The sequence below is a fragment of the Etheostoma spectabile genome, chromosome 23 (genome assembly GCF_008692095.1).
Source record: "Etheostoma spectabile isolate EspeVRDwgs_2016 chromosome 23, UIUC_Espe_1.0, whole genome shotgun sequence".
In the NCBI taxonomy this organism is placed as follows: Eukaryota; Metazoa; Chordata; class Actinopteri; order Perciformes; family Percidae; genus Etheostoma; species Etheostoma spectabile.
In genome coordinates, this window is record NC_045755.1 from 3,684,106 (window position 1) to 3,698,560 (window position 14,455).

Below are 14,455 nucleotides of genomic sequence, written 5' to 3' on the forward strand. Positions count from 1 at the left end.
CTCGTGAGTTAGCCTCCTGTTGCTAACGTACGTTCATAAATCCTACATAACATCATCATCAGACTTACTTATTGATGCACACACACAGTAGTATCCACAAAGTTTGTCCAATGAGGGGATAAAGGAAAGTGTGATAGAGTTTAATGTTAATGCCTTTTCTCTCTCGCTTGAGACCGCTGTGTCCAACCCGAGGTGCGGAGCATGGCCTTACCGCATGCTGATATGTTACTAGCAGGTAGAGCGAGCTACTATACTGAGGGAGAGAGAGAGAGACTGTATCACTACAAATAGGTTCCACGTAAGGGGGGAAGTAGTTTCCACTTAAGGGGCAACACAGCGCAAAGGCTGAGGCGTTTGTCTTTGCTGGTTTAAGACCAACGCAGTTGTCAATTTCCGTCCACTAGGATTAGCGTGTGTCTGACAGGGTGGGGGTGTGGCATCACGATGGTGGCTCTCCATTGTGATGCCAGTCAACCATCACAATGGTCCATCGGCACAACCCTATACAGTACATCGGACACACCGATGTGATTGGTGCAGCTTGGCTCCAAGGGCATGGGTAATGAGCATCATCAAACATTGCCAGAGTGACTTGCTGAGCTAATTCAAATTGTGCTCTGGCGAGAATTCTGGATTTCCAGGATAAATGAAGTGATACACGGCTGTAAAACAAGCTTTTGAGATGTAGCTGGTTGTTCTTCTCAGGATGGAGGTGTAGACGGCATGAACGATGCGTCTGGTTCGGAACACCGCAGACGTCCGGAAATGAGCATGACGGCGTCCCAGCTGGACAGCAAGGAGTTGACTATCAGCCAGCTCCTCCAGTCCCTGAGGAACGAGACGCAGCGCGCCGAGCAGCTGCAGGCCGAGCTGCAAGCTTCTTCTGTCAGGTTAGAGGGCCTCAACTTAAAGGAGCAGTTCACCACTAAATAATCTTCTGCATTTATTTTTGTATTTATTTGTCTGGGCCTACAATAACTAGGTAGGGCTGCCTAAAGCTTATACACATACCTTTTTGTAGTGCATACAATACTAAGGTATTAAAATAATAATTATTCATAAATATTATACATCATGTTTTAATGTGAAACATACATGTAGCAGTATGTCCTTGAAGCTTAACTATGTCTGTGGGTGGCTATTTTACCTACTGGCCAGCAGCATGTTCTCAATGTTGGTCTCCTGTTTATGCATATTTTCAAACATTTTTTTATGATAAAACAATACTTTGGGGCCTCCCTGCAGTAACTCTAAGGACCCCCTAAGGGTCCCAGAGCCCCTGTTGACGATCCCTGATCTGCTATCTTCACGGCAGTTGAAACAGTTTATAGCATCAGGAAACGGCAAGACAGGCTGTCAGTGGTACTTGGTGCTGTTTTCTTATAAACTGGACCAAATTGTTTTTTGTTTTTTTGTTGAAGCACAATGTTTTCATAGTTTTTTTCTAATCTTTTTTTGTGTACAGTGTTTTTTCTGACATTTTTAACCTAATTGAAACAAATCATCCAACAGAATTATAGAGCTGGAAGCGAGGAAGTCTAATGTGGAGGAATCAACACAGACCCAAGCAGAGACCAAGGAGGATTCTGGGAAAGAGGAAAAGGTATGTACTCAAAGTGAACTATACTAAATGCAGTGAATTGTAGTGAAAGAATAATATAATTCAGACAGGTAGTTTAACTCTAGCATTGCAAAATGAGATTCTGATGACCGATTGCTGTTAAAGTCACACACATTTCAATTACCTTATTTTGGAGTTTACTGTTGGTAATCGCTGACTTTACAATTACCATAACTGGCAGATGGCCCACTGATGTTTTTAATGTTCAGTTTGCTCATTGTAATGCTCATCTCTCCTTATTAAAATATATTTCAGGCAGAATCTGAGGTGGAGAATCTGAAGTGTCAGATGAGAACGCTGTTTAAAGAACTGCAGCAGGCCCAGAGCAAGCTGGATGACGCAGAAGGCATGAAGAAAAACCTGCAGGACAGGTTAGGCCACCACATATACATACACATATACAGTATGCTCACACCATCCATTTAGTGAAGGAGCCAACAAGAACAAAACATGGCAACCTATAACGTGCTTCAACAATGAAGGCTGCATTCACATACACTCAGGTGGTCGACCGGCGGTACGTCGAAAATGCAAATCGTCCCATTCATTCTTCTTATTATTTTTAAGATTATTTTTCTGGGGCTCTTCCCGTTATTCGATTTACAGATAGAATAGGTCTAGACCACACTCTTTGATTTATAGAAACAATTTCAGTAATTCCCCCAAGAGCAAGCATTTAGTGCAACCGTGGCAAGGGAAAACTCTATTTTAGGGAGAAACCTGAGCATAGCAGGACGGAGCAGGGTACAACAGAACACAGCAGGACGTAGCAGGGTACAACAGAACACAGCAGGACGTAGCAGGGTACAGCAGAGCATAGTAGGACGTAGAAGGATACAGCAGAGCATGGCAAGACATAGCAGGGCGTAGCAGGGTATAGCAGAGTACAGCACAGTACAGCAGGGCGTAGCAGCGTCCTGCAGAGCTTAGCTGGGTGCAACAGGACATAGCAAGGCGCGGACCAGGACCACTGGGACAGCTGCTCAGTGTGTCAAAGGAAACAGCAAACTGTAACAGCATAATTAAGAGAGACAGGTTAAGGGGAGGAGCCTGGTCGGATCAGGTTGTACTCCCTCCCTCCCCTCTACTTTGATTTTAACATAAAGACAACAGGAACTTAATACAGTGTGGGAGAGGTAAGTAGTAGAGTGCAGAGTGTTTACATGAAACAAAGGTTGGACAGGGCTTTAATGAAACTTTAAATTGTATTAAAAATTATGTTGACAGAAAATAACAGAAGGAAGTTTTCAAACGAAATTTGTCATTTTTTCAGGGTCTTTTGAAAATTAAAACATTTCTTATTTATTTGATCATTTAAACAAATTCTGGCCTGAAGGGCTTCACATATTTGACACACGTAGTCCATAGTTAAATGAAAACATTTTTCTAAAGATAAAGAGAGAAGGTATTTTAATATTTATTCTCTTTAATTTTATTTATTATTTTGTGTTAACATGTGTCTTCTACTTTTCCTCTTATTCCTTGCTGCTGCAACAGGGTGAATTTCCCAATTGTGGAATTAATAAAGGATTTCAATCTTGAAACTTATCGTCTCCATACCATACATAATCATGTTCTATATCTATCCACTACTGTATTGTGGAGTGTTTGTTATTTTACCGGAGGGTGTCAGAATACCAAACAAATACTCATCAGCTTGTCTCGCATGGACAGGCGTTTCCTAAAAGTAATGTCTCCAACATGTTGTATCTCCCCCATCAATATATACCTTCTGTTTTGGTGTAATAAAAAATCATATAAGACATTTTTTTCCAAACCCCCGCCATATGTGGGAGTTGGTACATTTCCACTGAAATTTACATACATCAAGCTAGACCTTGGTATAAGTAAGATTACCCTGTTTTTCCCACCTGTCTTTAAAGCTTTAGTGTGTAACTTTTTGATATTAATGAACGTTTGTTACATTTGAGCCATTGCTAAATGAGTTGCTACAAAGCTCATTAAGACTATTATCTCCTCACAACTCTCTGTATTTCTCAGTTTGGCTCAGGAGATTGGGTTGTCCGGTGACATTCCCGCTTAGAAGCTTGAGTGCAAATAATGACCTTTTTTGAAGAGTCCATTATGTCTCATCATGTCTTTTTAATCCTCTGTGTCATCTTTGGCTACCAGCAACGGCATGGAAGAGGGGTGGGCCGCATTGTCAGTGCATCCACGTGATACAAGCCTTCCGTGAACACGCACACGGCGACTGTTGTCATTACTTAGAATTCCTCATGGGGGCGACAGAAACCACACACTATAGCTTTAATGTGTTCTCTTCCCATTCGTTTTGAATGCGGATAGTGTGTGGGGCCACAGTGAGGAGCCAGAAAAAGTCTGCCACAGCCTGCTACGAAAAGTTGAGACAAATACAATTTTACAACCGACGTCACCCTGTGGTGGCCAATCATGTAACCGGTGATCAGACTTGACAGTAAACAATGACATCACTGCCTCTGTCGCTGCCACAACAATGTTTTAGAACACGATGAGGGTAAAAAAACGAGTTTGTGTGGAGATTGTGTAACAGCTGTCTGTTTCCTGCAACAAGCTCCAGCCCAAAGCACAGTCCCTTTGGCTCTTTTTCTCTTTCTCCATGAAATAAAGCTGCATTCAAGTACAGTTGGAAATGTCAATATCTTTAAACAATCTGATGGAAAACAATAATTGTGAAGTATAAAGTCTACTAGTGCTTCACGGGGGGGGGGCACTCCCACACTGCCGCACAACCTTGCGTAAAAATGCAGGACTGCTTTCGTTGTTCTAAGGCCCCCGTTATGTGTTTTACAGTATACCTGGACTGTATACTCATTTAATTGCTGTTCCTAGGCTTAAACTTGACCTGTACATATTCTCCTTTTCTCATGTCTAGATATCGGGAGGTGGAGCAGGACGTGGTCACTCTGAAGGCTCAGCTGGTGGAGAAGCAGGCTGTTCAGTCGGAGAACGACCGGCTTAAGCTGCAGGTGGACAGCATGCAGGCTCAGGGCCAGATGGAGCAGAGGAAGGCTGGGGAGGAAAGGTCAGAGGCCACACATACACAGAGGCATTCATGTGGATCTGAGCTGCTTTTTCTCGCCAGTAAAATAAGAAAATGTTTTTAGATTTTTTTGACTGTACAGTGAACATATTTATGGAGATGATTTGCATTGGAACAGAGTCCCCATCACAGTCTATTTCCCAATAGTGTTTAACACGCACAAACTGAGTCATCGGTAACCTAGTCTATATCCACTACATTTCCACTTCTGTACTGTTCAGGTGCCCCTAGGAAATTCTATCAGATATCTTTCATTTCAGCCGGATGTGATACAATTGTAACTGATTTCAAGAAATGCCAAGAAACCAAAACATGTTTTTTTCCTATTCTGTAAATCACCACAGAGCTGCGGAGGGAGGTCTGGCAATGCGAGACTACTGGTAACCCCCTTTCTTTCTCTCCTCACAGGAACAACCTGGCCCAGCTGAAGGACGCCTACACCAAGCTGTTCGAAGACTACAATGAACTCAAAGAGGAGAAGAAGAAGAGAGAGGTTAGTTCATATTGGATAATGAGGACCCTTTTCGCAATGTACTTTTATCTTATTTCCACCAAACCTATGCAGTTAAAAGAATAAACAATTAGAAATGAGAGCTGGACGGGTTTGACCTTTGCCCTCTGATTGTGCAGTCTCAGCTGGTGCAGAAGGAGGTGGTGGAGCAGCTACAGGAGCGGCTGACTGCCGCTGAAGAGGCCCTGGCAGCTAAACAGAACCAAATCGATCAGATGAAGCAGGAGATCTACAAGAAGGAGGAGGAGCTGCAGACCATATCTGTGTTCCAGGCTCAGGTCAATGGCTGTAAAAAATGTTGTTTAGTTAACCCTAGCATTGGATCCTAAGTATCAAAAGTCCACATAACCAACATGGCTCCCTTCAGTTTTGTGCTTTTTTGTACTCTGTGTGCAGGCAGAGGTCTACTCCTCAGACTTCTACGCAGAGCGAGCAGCGAGGGAGAAACTCCACGAAGAGAGGGAGCGTCTTGCTGCTCAGCTGGAGTACGTCAAGAAGCAAAACAACCACCTGCAGGAGGAGATGGAATCACTGGGCAGGTATAGAATCCAACACAAAACCAAGTTTGCTTTTACACATCTAGCTTAGTTCATTAAAAAAGATGCAGTACATTGTTCCTAAGTGCGTAACAATATCGATTTTATGATTAACGATGCAATATCATCGATGCAAAGTGAAAATATTGACACAACTTTTTGATGTGCCTATTATTTTTGAAAGACCCACTTTATATTAATTTCTATTCAATTTTTTTTTGTTTTTTACATGTCTGGAAGAGTTTAGTTATAAATTGTCAAATCATATTTTAGGTGCTTTTTGTGAGTTGATATAAAACTGTTAAATGGGCATTATCTCATAGTGATCACGGGCCCCAGAATGAAATCAAAAATTCGTAATGTTGTACAAAGGAACCAAATAATATAGTATTGTGAACTTGTGATTTATACTTATAATTGTTTCCTTTTAGTACTTATATGGTTCATTTTCACTCTGTAACCAAGCTGTGGACATGAAGTTGAAGGCCTGACTAGTCAGTCATTTATTGGACAGTGTTGGGGATGTCATCCTGCATCATCAGGGGCACATGAACCCCTGTAGAGAAACCTGTACTGCATGCGTGTTACCACAATTACCAAATAATATTTTAGAAATGTATACATTGTACATGTGCCACTGATACATGTATGTAAAATACATGTATGTAAAATACATATATGTATATGTGCCACTATATACATGCATGTAATTTGCTTATACAAGATCGCTTTCTTGACAGTTCACGAACAGCAAATTAGATATAATAGTAGTTTAGCTTTTGAGTTCACGCTAAATTCCTCTACGTTGACACAAATGAATACTATAAATGAACTGCACCAGAATTAGTTTGGAAGCGAGACGGTCTGAGACGTCTCTTTTTCTTGTTTCTCCTCAGGCGGTCGCTGAACGAGATGCAGAGGAGACATGTCCCACCGGGAGGAAATGCAGGAGCTGGCGCTAGTCTGATTGGAAGAGGTACACATGGGTTTTTTATGTCCTGTGCGTAGCCTTCCAGGCATGCTTCCTTTCAGGAAGAGCAAGGAGACAGTTAGCTTAGTCTTGACGTGAAGCAGGGCAAAACACCGAGCTGGAATTATTTCTTGGATTGGGCGGGGACTTCCTGGAGTCTTCTTGTTACTGTGGAGGATGCAGCCAAGGGTTCTACACTGGGCAAGTCAGGACGACAAAACTCGAGGGAGACACTGACCCGCCTAAAAAATATGTATTTCTAGCCACACCGTTTTTGTATGGATTGAACAAGCATGATATAACACGCTAGTATAGTTACTATGGTTACTATTAGTTTCTTGTTTCGACAGAGCCAGGCTAACTATTTTGCTCTGATCCAGTCTTTACACTATGTTAAGCTAAGGTAACCGGCTGCTGGCTCTGTTTTCATATTTAGCAAGAATGGTATCAACCTTCTCTTCTAACTTTCCACAAGTCGAGGCTATGGGGTGGCAGTATCTCAGTCTGTAGGGACTTGGGTTGGGAAACGGAGGGTTGCAGGTTCCCGTACAGGCCAAAGTACTGAGTGTGGACTGGTAGCTGGAGAGAAGCTAGTTCACCTCCTGGGCCAAGGTGCTCTTGAGCACACCCCAATCACTCAGGGCGTTGGTCCAGCACTGGCAGCCCACTAGCTCTGACATCTCTCTATTAGTGCATAAATAGGAGCATGTGTGTATATCAGTAATCAGAGTACTAACAAAACGGAGTGTAAATTGTAATTTCCCCACTCGGGAATCAATAAACATTCTAACATTTTAAAAGAAAGAGAATAAGTGTATTTCCCCAAATGTGCGACCATTCATTTTACCATATTGAATGTATAACACCTAAAACGTGATTGGTGGAACTTGTTGCAACATACCACACAGTGACTGACCGCTCGCGTCAGGGTTTCTGGAACATCTGTCCAGCATGTTCGGGTTGTGATCAGTGTCTCTGACTCTCAGGTACCGACTGGCAGCATCAGGGGAACATTCCCGAACATGCCTGTCCCAAGTGCAATGAGATCCTGCCGGACCTGGACTCCCTGCAGATCCACATCATGGACTGCATCAACTAGACCTCCATCATTACAAGCATCCATGACAACAACCACTACGCTAGCACCTTAATCTGAGTCTTCCTCTGCTTTAATCTTTACCTGAGACAGCTCATTATTGTTCCACGATAAACCCAGTTACATTTATTCTCGGATGGGAACATTTTGCTTTAAAAGGATTTTAATGGAGAAATTTAAAGCTGTATTGAGGGTTCTTTTGAAAATAATTGGTCATCTAGTAGTTTGTTAGATTTGAGAATTGCTTGTACATATTTTGGATATAACGTAACATTTTTGGAAAAGACTTGTAAACTGAAGCTTAAATTCTTCAAGGAAAAACTTGTCTGGAATATTAAAAGCCTGTCATGTGCACATTAAATAAGTGCAGCATTCATAAGTAGCATTTGTTTACCAAGTATTTGGTTGCTGAAGGCTGTTTTTATTTTTTTGGGTTTCCCCTAGAAACTCCTTTTGTATTTCTTGATTGAAAAGTATATTTTGGCTAATGACTGGGTTCTTGGTGTCGGGGGGGTAAAAGGAGCATGCACCATGTAGGCACTTTAATATGAAGATACATTTTTTATTTTGACTGTGATGCAGATGATACTTGGTAATTAGAATGTAAGATATTTAACTTGTAAATCAACCGATCCCTGTATACGACAGCCTTTGTAATTCTATGTGCAGGACGCTCCAACACCCTGCTCATTCTGTAATCTGCAGATTATAAATGACTTCTGAGTTCATGTTGTAATTCTGTGAATGAAAATAAAATGATTGCAAATTTCTGTCTGCTTTTATTCATATTGTGACATAAAAAAAACTGGAAGATTATTTCTCTAACAAAGTATTTGAAAAACAGTTGAGTTAGAATGATATCCTTCTTCCTTAAATAATCTCTTGTGTCAACATTACCAAAATAGCTTAGTTTTACAGTTAGTGTTCATTAGCGAAAATCACAGGTCTTGAAGTCTTGTTTTGGAAATGTCTGCTTAGAATATGGTGTTGTGGTGGGAGACTTTGGCAACTCCTAGTGGTAGTATTAAAGTATAAGGATGACATACAATGAAATCAAAACTATGACTGCTACATGACCCCTCAACCCATTGCATCACAATCAATATCAACAGAAATGTGTGTTCGATAGTATTTGTATCTCACAGTCGTATTTACTTTGAATTACTTCAATCATTCAACGCCATTCTACAACATAGAATTTTCATTTCAGTTAGGCAGATCGTTGGGCAGCTACCAGAACTTTAACAACACAGCAGGGTCCTTCGTTTAGCGCCAGTTTAGATTTTCTCCCCTCGCTCTGAGTGCAGGTAGTTAGGACTACAAGATTAATATCTCGATTTTAATCAAATAAAACCCCTGGCTTGTACATAACTATGCCTAGTGCTAATTATTGGGGAACAAACAACACATTGAAAGGTTGGAAGTAGTTGAAAAGTCCGTCAAAGTTGCAGTTTAGAGTTAGCAAAGGACACAAAGCTGTTACGTTAGCTCTAGAACCAGAGGTAAGTTGGCTATTATTATCTATTATCTTTGAGTAACGTTAAACATGCAAATACATGGACAGTTTATTTGAAAGCTAACCTTTCATTTGCTTTTCATTTTGATATTCGCAGAAGAAGAAAAAGCGAAATTCATACCCCCAAATGTTGACGTGTAGCTAGTTTAACTTGCAATGTCGAACTGTCTGTCAGTTTAAAGGGTTCCGGTGAAGCAGGCCAGATAACAAAGCTATATAAAAGCCTCTCCGGATTTAGAGGCTGAACCTGAATTTCAATAATTCACTCATCTTTTTCAAATCGAAGTTCCTTTCCACTATAGTCAGCCTGTGTTTTGCCTGCACAACGTTTTGGTGCACTGGCCAGATGTTTGGACGGCAGTTTTGTGTGATACATACTGTATACACATTAGAACCCAACCGATGAAGGCTTTTTAAGGCCGATATTGATACAATATTATAAAAAATCCGATATGACAATATATCGGCCGATATGTATTTTAAAAAAAATCCAGAAACGCGTTACAAAACAAACACAGATTTCCCTAACATTAGTTATTTGTAGTTATTTATGAGTTCTTACTAAAAATAATATAACAATAATTTGTAATAAACAGAACAGAGGAACATCAAAGTATATTAAAGTTCTGATGAATGAAATGTATAAAAATACAAACTTAAGATATGAAACTTAAAGTCCTTTGAACAAAAACACAATAACAAAAAAATAATCAGTGTTGCCAACAGGGACGTTGTAGAGCGTCCTCTGGTGGACAAACTATACAACGCCACCACTCATGGTTGAGCTCACATGGTTGACAGTACGTTTTTATTTTTTAAATATTCATTTATCAGAATCACTTATTACTTCATTAGAAAAGATTCTGATGAATGAATATTTAAATTAAAATTATTACTTTGTATATCGGTCCGCCGAAATATCGGTCAGGCTCTAATACACATTGGTCATGGTGCTTCCACAATGTGACATTACTTTCCATTACATGATGTATGCCACTATGTGTGCTGTGTTTACACGAAAATACCTTACCGGTGTGGATACACAGCCAACTTTTAGTGCAAGTCATTTTTAATTATCAAAATAAAGTATTCTCAAGACAGGACTTTACCTATGTACAAATACATTATAGTGTTATACTATTTTGTACAGTTTAATGTAGTGTGACACTGGTTGAATGAAATATTTGCCCATGTAAACAACATTTGAATTACTTAAGGGTCAAAGGAAAACACCTATCCACATTCTGACTTGCATCAGAGCATTGGGATGTATATACAGTAGCATGTGCGTTAAACATGACACAAAAATGCACAGAAACTGCAACTAAATGTTGTACTGATAAACAGTCATTACGCAGTACTGTTTAACAACATTATGCAAAATGGGAATAAATAGGGAAATGTTGTCATTGTTGCAGCTGATAAGAGAGGACAGATATGCTACAATTGATACTAAGCTGACCCAAGAAAACACAGTAAACAACGCACAGTGACACATTTAAATCATATTTCCTATTATTATTCTCTAGAAAGAAAGAAAGAAGGCCACTGAGGCCAGGCATACAGATCCAGTCTTATTTTCTTAGGTCTCTAAACAATGTTATTTTAAGAGCTGCCAAATTAGTCTATCCTTCACTCCACACAATAATATCAGTGTCTGCCTTCTCGTAGGTCACCAGTTCATCTAAAATCAGCACCAATATTCACGTCTCTAAAATGGAAAGTAAGTACAGCATCAATGGATTTAAAACACATTAAAGGACAATTTTATGAATAGATTACAACATAAGTCAGTTTATGTCGTCTCTGTCCAGGTGAGGATGATCTTGACATTCTGACCGCGCTGCTGGCTGAGAGCGAGGGAGTCGGAGAAGAACAGGGCGGTCAGGAGCAGGCAGACGACTTGGACGGCCTGTTTGACGCCGACAATGATGAGGAAGAAGAGTACAAAGAGGGTGTCGAGGAGGAGGGGCGAGATGTGTCGGATCTCTTTGGAGATGTGGCAGACATTGAAACTGAAGAGGAAGACACTAAAAGAAAAGAAAGTTGTGGAGGAACCTGTGAGAGCCTGGACAGGTCCAAGGAGGATTTACAAGGTTTGTGCCCCTAAAGTCTCTCCTCTTGTCCAATTTATGGTCCTGCGTTGAATCTAAGGTGCAGGTACGTGTAGATTCAGATCCAACGCCGTAGTCTGATGTGCACCTCCTAAAAAATGTAGCTACACATCGTGCAGATTCAAACCACAACAACTGATTGGTCCATTTGGCCGTGGCTTGGTAACGTTGCATTCTCTGTTGCCCATTTCTAGGTTCTAGGTTCTCTCCTCTGTAAACAACACAACATCAGGTTAGAATGCACAGGGGAGACACTTTGTTTCTCCCTCTATACCTCTATAGTTGGTCCTCGCTCCAAAGCTAATCCCCGTCACTCTCACGCTTGCTCTATTACACACTCCCCAGCATACACACATGCCGGCCCTGCTATTCTCTCAAAGAGAAATGCCAGAACGACCCAGACACCAGCCCACAAGTATAAACCTCAGGCCACTTACGTAGGCTCTGCGTACATTCTACAATCAACCATAAATCCGCCATAATTTGCTTTTAGTTGATGTACAATGTAATGTTCCTGTTTACCAGCGTTATGTCTTCCTTTCTTAGACGAGCTGAGGCGCATGCAGGAGCAGATGCAGCGGTTGCAGCAGCAGCTGGAAGCAAGCCAGAAGGTTTCCACCTCATCTTCCACTCCGGTCACGGCTGCAGGGAGCACGGCTCGTCCCAAACCAATGACTCCCAAACCGACACCCACTCAACAGCCGACCGCCAAACTGGGCCAGTCCAAAGCAGCCTCTAACACACCAAACACCAAGGCACAGTCAGGTGAACATTTAGTTGTTCACCAGCCACACTGGTTGACACATTCAGTGCAATGGCCACTTTTGTTATTTGATTTTACACATGAAGTACAGAATATATTGATAAAGACCCAAACAAATGCACATAACTGCAGTGGCAACAAAAGTCAATCTGTTTCTGTTTTCTCCTTGTCTTTTGACAGCAACAACATCTTCACCTGCTCCAGTCAGAGGAGGAGGTCTCAAGCTCCAGGAGTCCTCAGACTTTTTTGATCAGCTGAACAATGCTGACTCCTTCAAACGTAAACCCAGGCTAGCTCACCATCCCAAACCAAGCACATCATCAGGTAAAACCTATCCTTACGCAAAGCATTTAGATAAACCAGAATTACTGAAAGCTTTTTGTCATTGGATATAGTCAAGGTATATTAATGTATGAATGAAATGATGAATAAAGATTGGCAGCTCCTTCCAGCCAGTAGAGAGCACCAGTCAGGTTTTCAATCCTGTGCGCTCACCTCCAGCCTCTCAGAGCAAATCGGCTGCATCAGCAGGACAGCCCAAGCCTTCTTCTCTTCCTCCCCTTCCTAAGGATGTGGGGGTTGAGAAATACTCAGGACTGCGGCTCAGGTGAGGACACTGAAGTGATGAGAACACATTTCTAAAAAATCTGAAGTGAAAAAAGTCTCATGCTGGGCTCTTTTCCAATTCAGAAAGCCGCGTGTTTCCTCCAGCGAGATGGACCGCAAGATGGCTGACCGCCGTCTTATCCGTCTATCCCAGGTACCGGAGCGCTTGGCTCGGGAGAAGCTGGAGGATAGCGACTGGGTGACCTTTGCTGTGCTGGTCAACAAAGTCACACAACAAAGCAGCAGCAGTGTAGGTCTATGCTCAAGCCTCCTATCTATGGTAGTAACCCTCTGTGTTTGGCTCAAAACTGCAATATGTAAATGGTTACAAATCACACACACATCTCCAAAGTTGTTGTGAGTTAAGGGCTTTTTTAGCATACTTAACAATAATACTGAATGTTTTTTGAAGCTCTGGAGTTTTGCTATTTTGCTATTTCTAGTAACGTTTGTGAAGCAAGGATATAACAACATCCACACCATGTAAAAGTTCACCATATAAAATATATATTTCACTCGCTGTCTGTCAGCTGCTCACATTGTTTGTCTTTCTCTAAAATATTAGAAAACACTAAAGCAGAACCAGAAAACCCAAGCTGTTATTAATTTGATGTTGCTCCATTATTTCTGAGAAATCTGTGTTGCAGAATTTCAGATATTCTGTCCTAGGGACTGTTTTGATCGTGTGACATTTTTTACAGTGTTTGGTGTGTCCTATGGGAAACCAAACCAAATGAAAAAATACAACAATGTTGCAACTTCACCCCTGAATTGCACTGAGTCCAACGAACTAGAGGTGTGAAAGCGGCCAAAGTTCTGTTCCATACAGACACATCTATTCAAGAATAGAGGCAGTATATCATAGGTAGAATGACTTGTAGCCAATGCAATTCAGTAACAGATGACAGAACATTTGATGGAGTGCTTCCTTTCCTCAGGGCAAAACCTTCAGCATCTGGAAACTGAACGACCTCCATAACTTGGAAGTGTTTGTGTCCCTGCTCCTGTTCGGCGAAGTTCACAAAGAGCACTGGAAGACGGAGCCGGGCACCGTCATAGGACTCCTCAACCCAAACCCCATGAAGCAGAAAGAAGGATATGACGGGGTGAGTGGACAGTCTGAACTGAATACAGTGTACACACAGCAGAGAGTGTTCTGACAGTAGAAACCAGTGTTTGGTTTCAGTACCTTCCCATTGATTCAGTCTTTTTACAGCTGTCAGTGTCAGCAGCCTCAAGTCACTTCCACCAATCAGAAGTCACATTTTAATGTGGATCCTAACCTTCTTGAACACTGCTGATTTTACAAAAAAGATGAACTATGCATAGATGTTAATAGAGCGGAAGGATTTAAAGTCTAAATCGTGTAACAAAAAAATAGGTTTTACTAAAATTGCGTGTCACTGTTAGCTCATTGCCCTCAAAAACTGAAAAGCTTCACTAAAATAAAGTGATAACCTTGTTTTATTTATGTTTTACTGAATTGGTTTCAAGACTTTTTTTTTTGTCATTGACTGGTCTGGCAGCTAAAGCGTTGGCCAATAAAAGCCGAAAACAGGCTGGTGGTGTTTGTTTGAAAATAGTCAGTAAGGATGTCAGCATTGCATGCAAAAAAGAGGTGTTAAGAGAGGAATGTGGTGACACACACACACACACACACACACACACACACACACACA

The 14,455-nt window shown here is 41.3% G+C and overlaps 2 protein-coding genes and 1 long non-coding RNA gene across 3 annotated transcripts in view; all 3 read left to right on the forward strand.

Moving 5' to 3' along the window:
* The window catches only part of optn (optineurin), a 13,163-nt gene extending 4,616 nt beyond the window's left edge, over positions 1-8,547 (forward strand). Inside the window, exons 5-13 of the mRNA XM_032504670.1 lie at positions 706-890; positions 1,513-1,603; positions 1,877-1,992; positions 4,497-4,646; positions 5,073-5,157; positions 5,295-5,453; positions 5,572-5,714; positions 6,608-6,687; positions 7,668-8,547. Coding sequence (XP_032360561.1) covers positions 706-890; positions 1,513-1,603; positions 1,877-1,992; positions 4,497-4,646; positions 5,073-5,157; positions 5,295-5,453; positions 5,572-5,714; positions 6,608-6,687; positions 7,668-7,780 — 1,122 coding nt within the window. The 3' untranslated portion in view covers positions 7,781-8,547. The remainder of the gene's footprint in view (positions 1-705; positions 891-1,512; positions 1,604-1,876; positions 1,993-4,496; positions 4,647-5,072; positions 5,158-5,294; positions 5,454-5,571; positions 5,715-6,607; positions 6,688-7,667) is intronic.
* The window catches only part of LOC116672827 (uncharacterized), a 174,131-nt gene that overhangs the window by 143,004 nt on the left and 16,672 nt on the right, over positions 1-14,455 (forward strand). The gene's annotated exons all lie outside the window — the stretch shown is intronic.
* mcm10 (minichromosome maintenance 10 replication initiation factor) overlaps positions 9,048-14,455 on the forward strand; it is a 12,513-nt gene continuing 7,105 nt past the window's right edge. The window contains exons 1-8 of the mRNA XM_032504723.1: positions 9,048-9,279; positions 10,965-11,016; positions 11,108-11,389; positions 11,954-12,172; positions 12,351-12,516; positions 12,598-12,777; positions 12,861-13,026; positions 13,715-13,882. Of these exons, the coding sequence (XP_032360614.1) occupies positions 11,010-11,016; positions 11,108-11,389; positions 11,954-12,172; positions 12,351-12,516; positions 12,598-12,777; positions 12,861-13,026; positions 13,715-13,882 (1,188 nt within the window). The 5' untranslated portion in view covers positions 9,048-9,279; positions 10,965-11,009. The remainder of the gene's footprint in view (positions 9,280-10,964; positions 11,017-11,107; positions 11,390-11,953; positions 12,173-12,350; positions 12,517-12,597; positions 12,778-12,860; positions 13,027-13,714; positions 13,883-14,455) is intronic.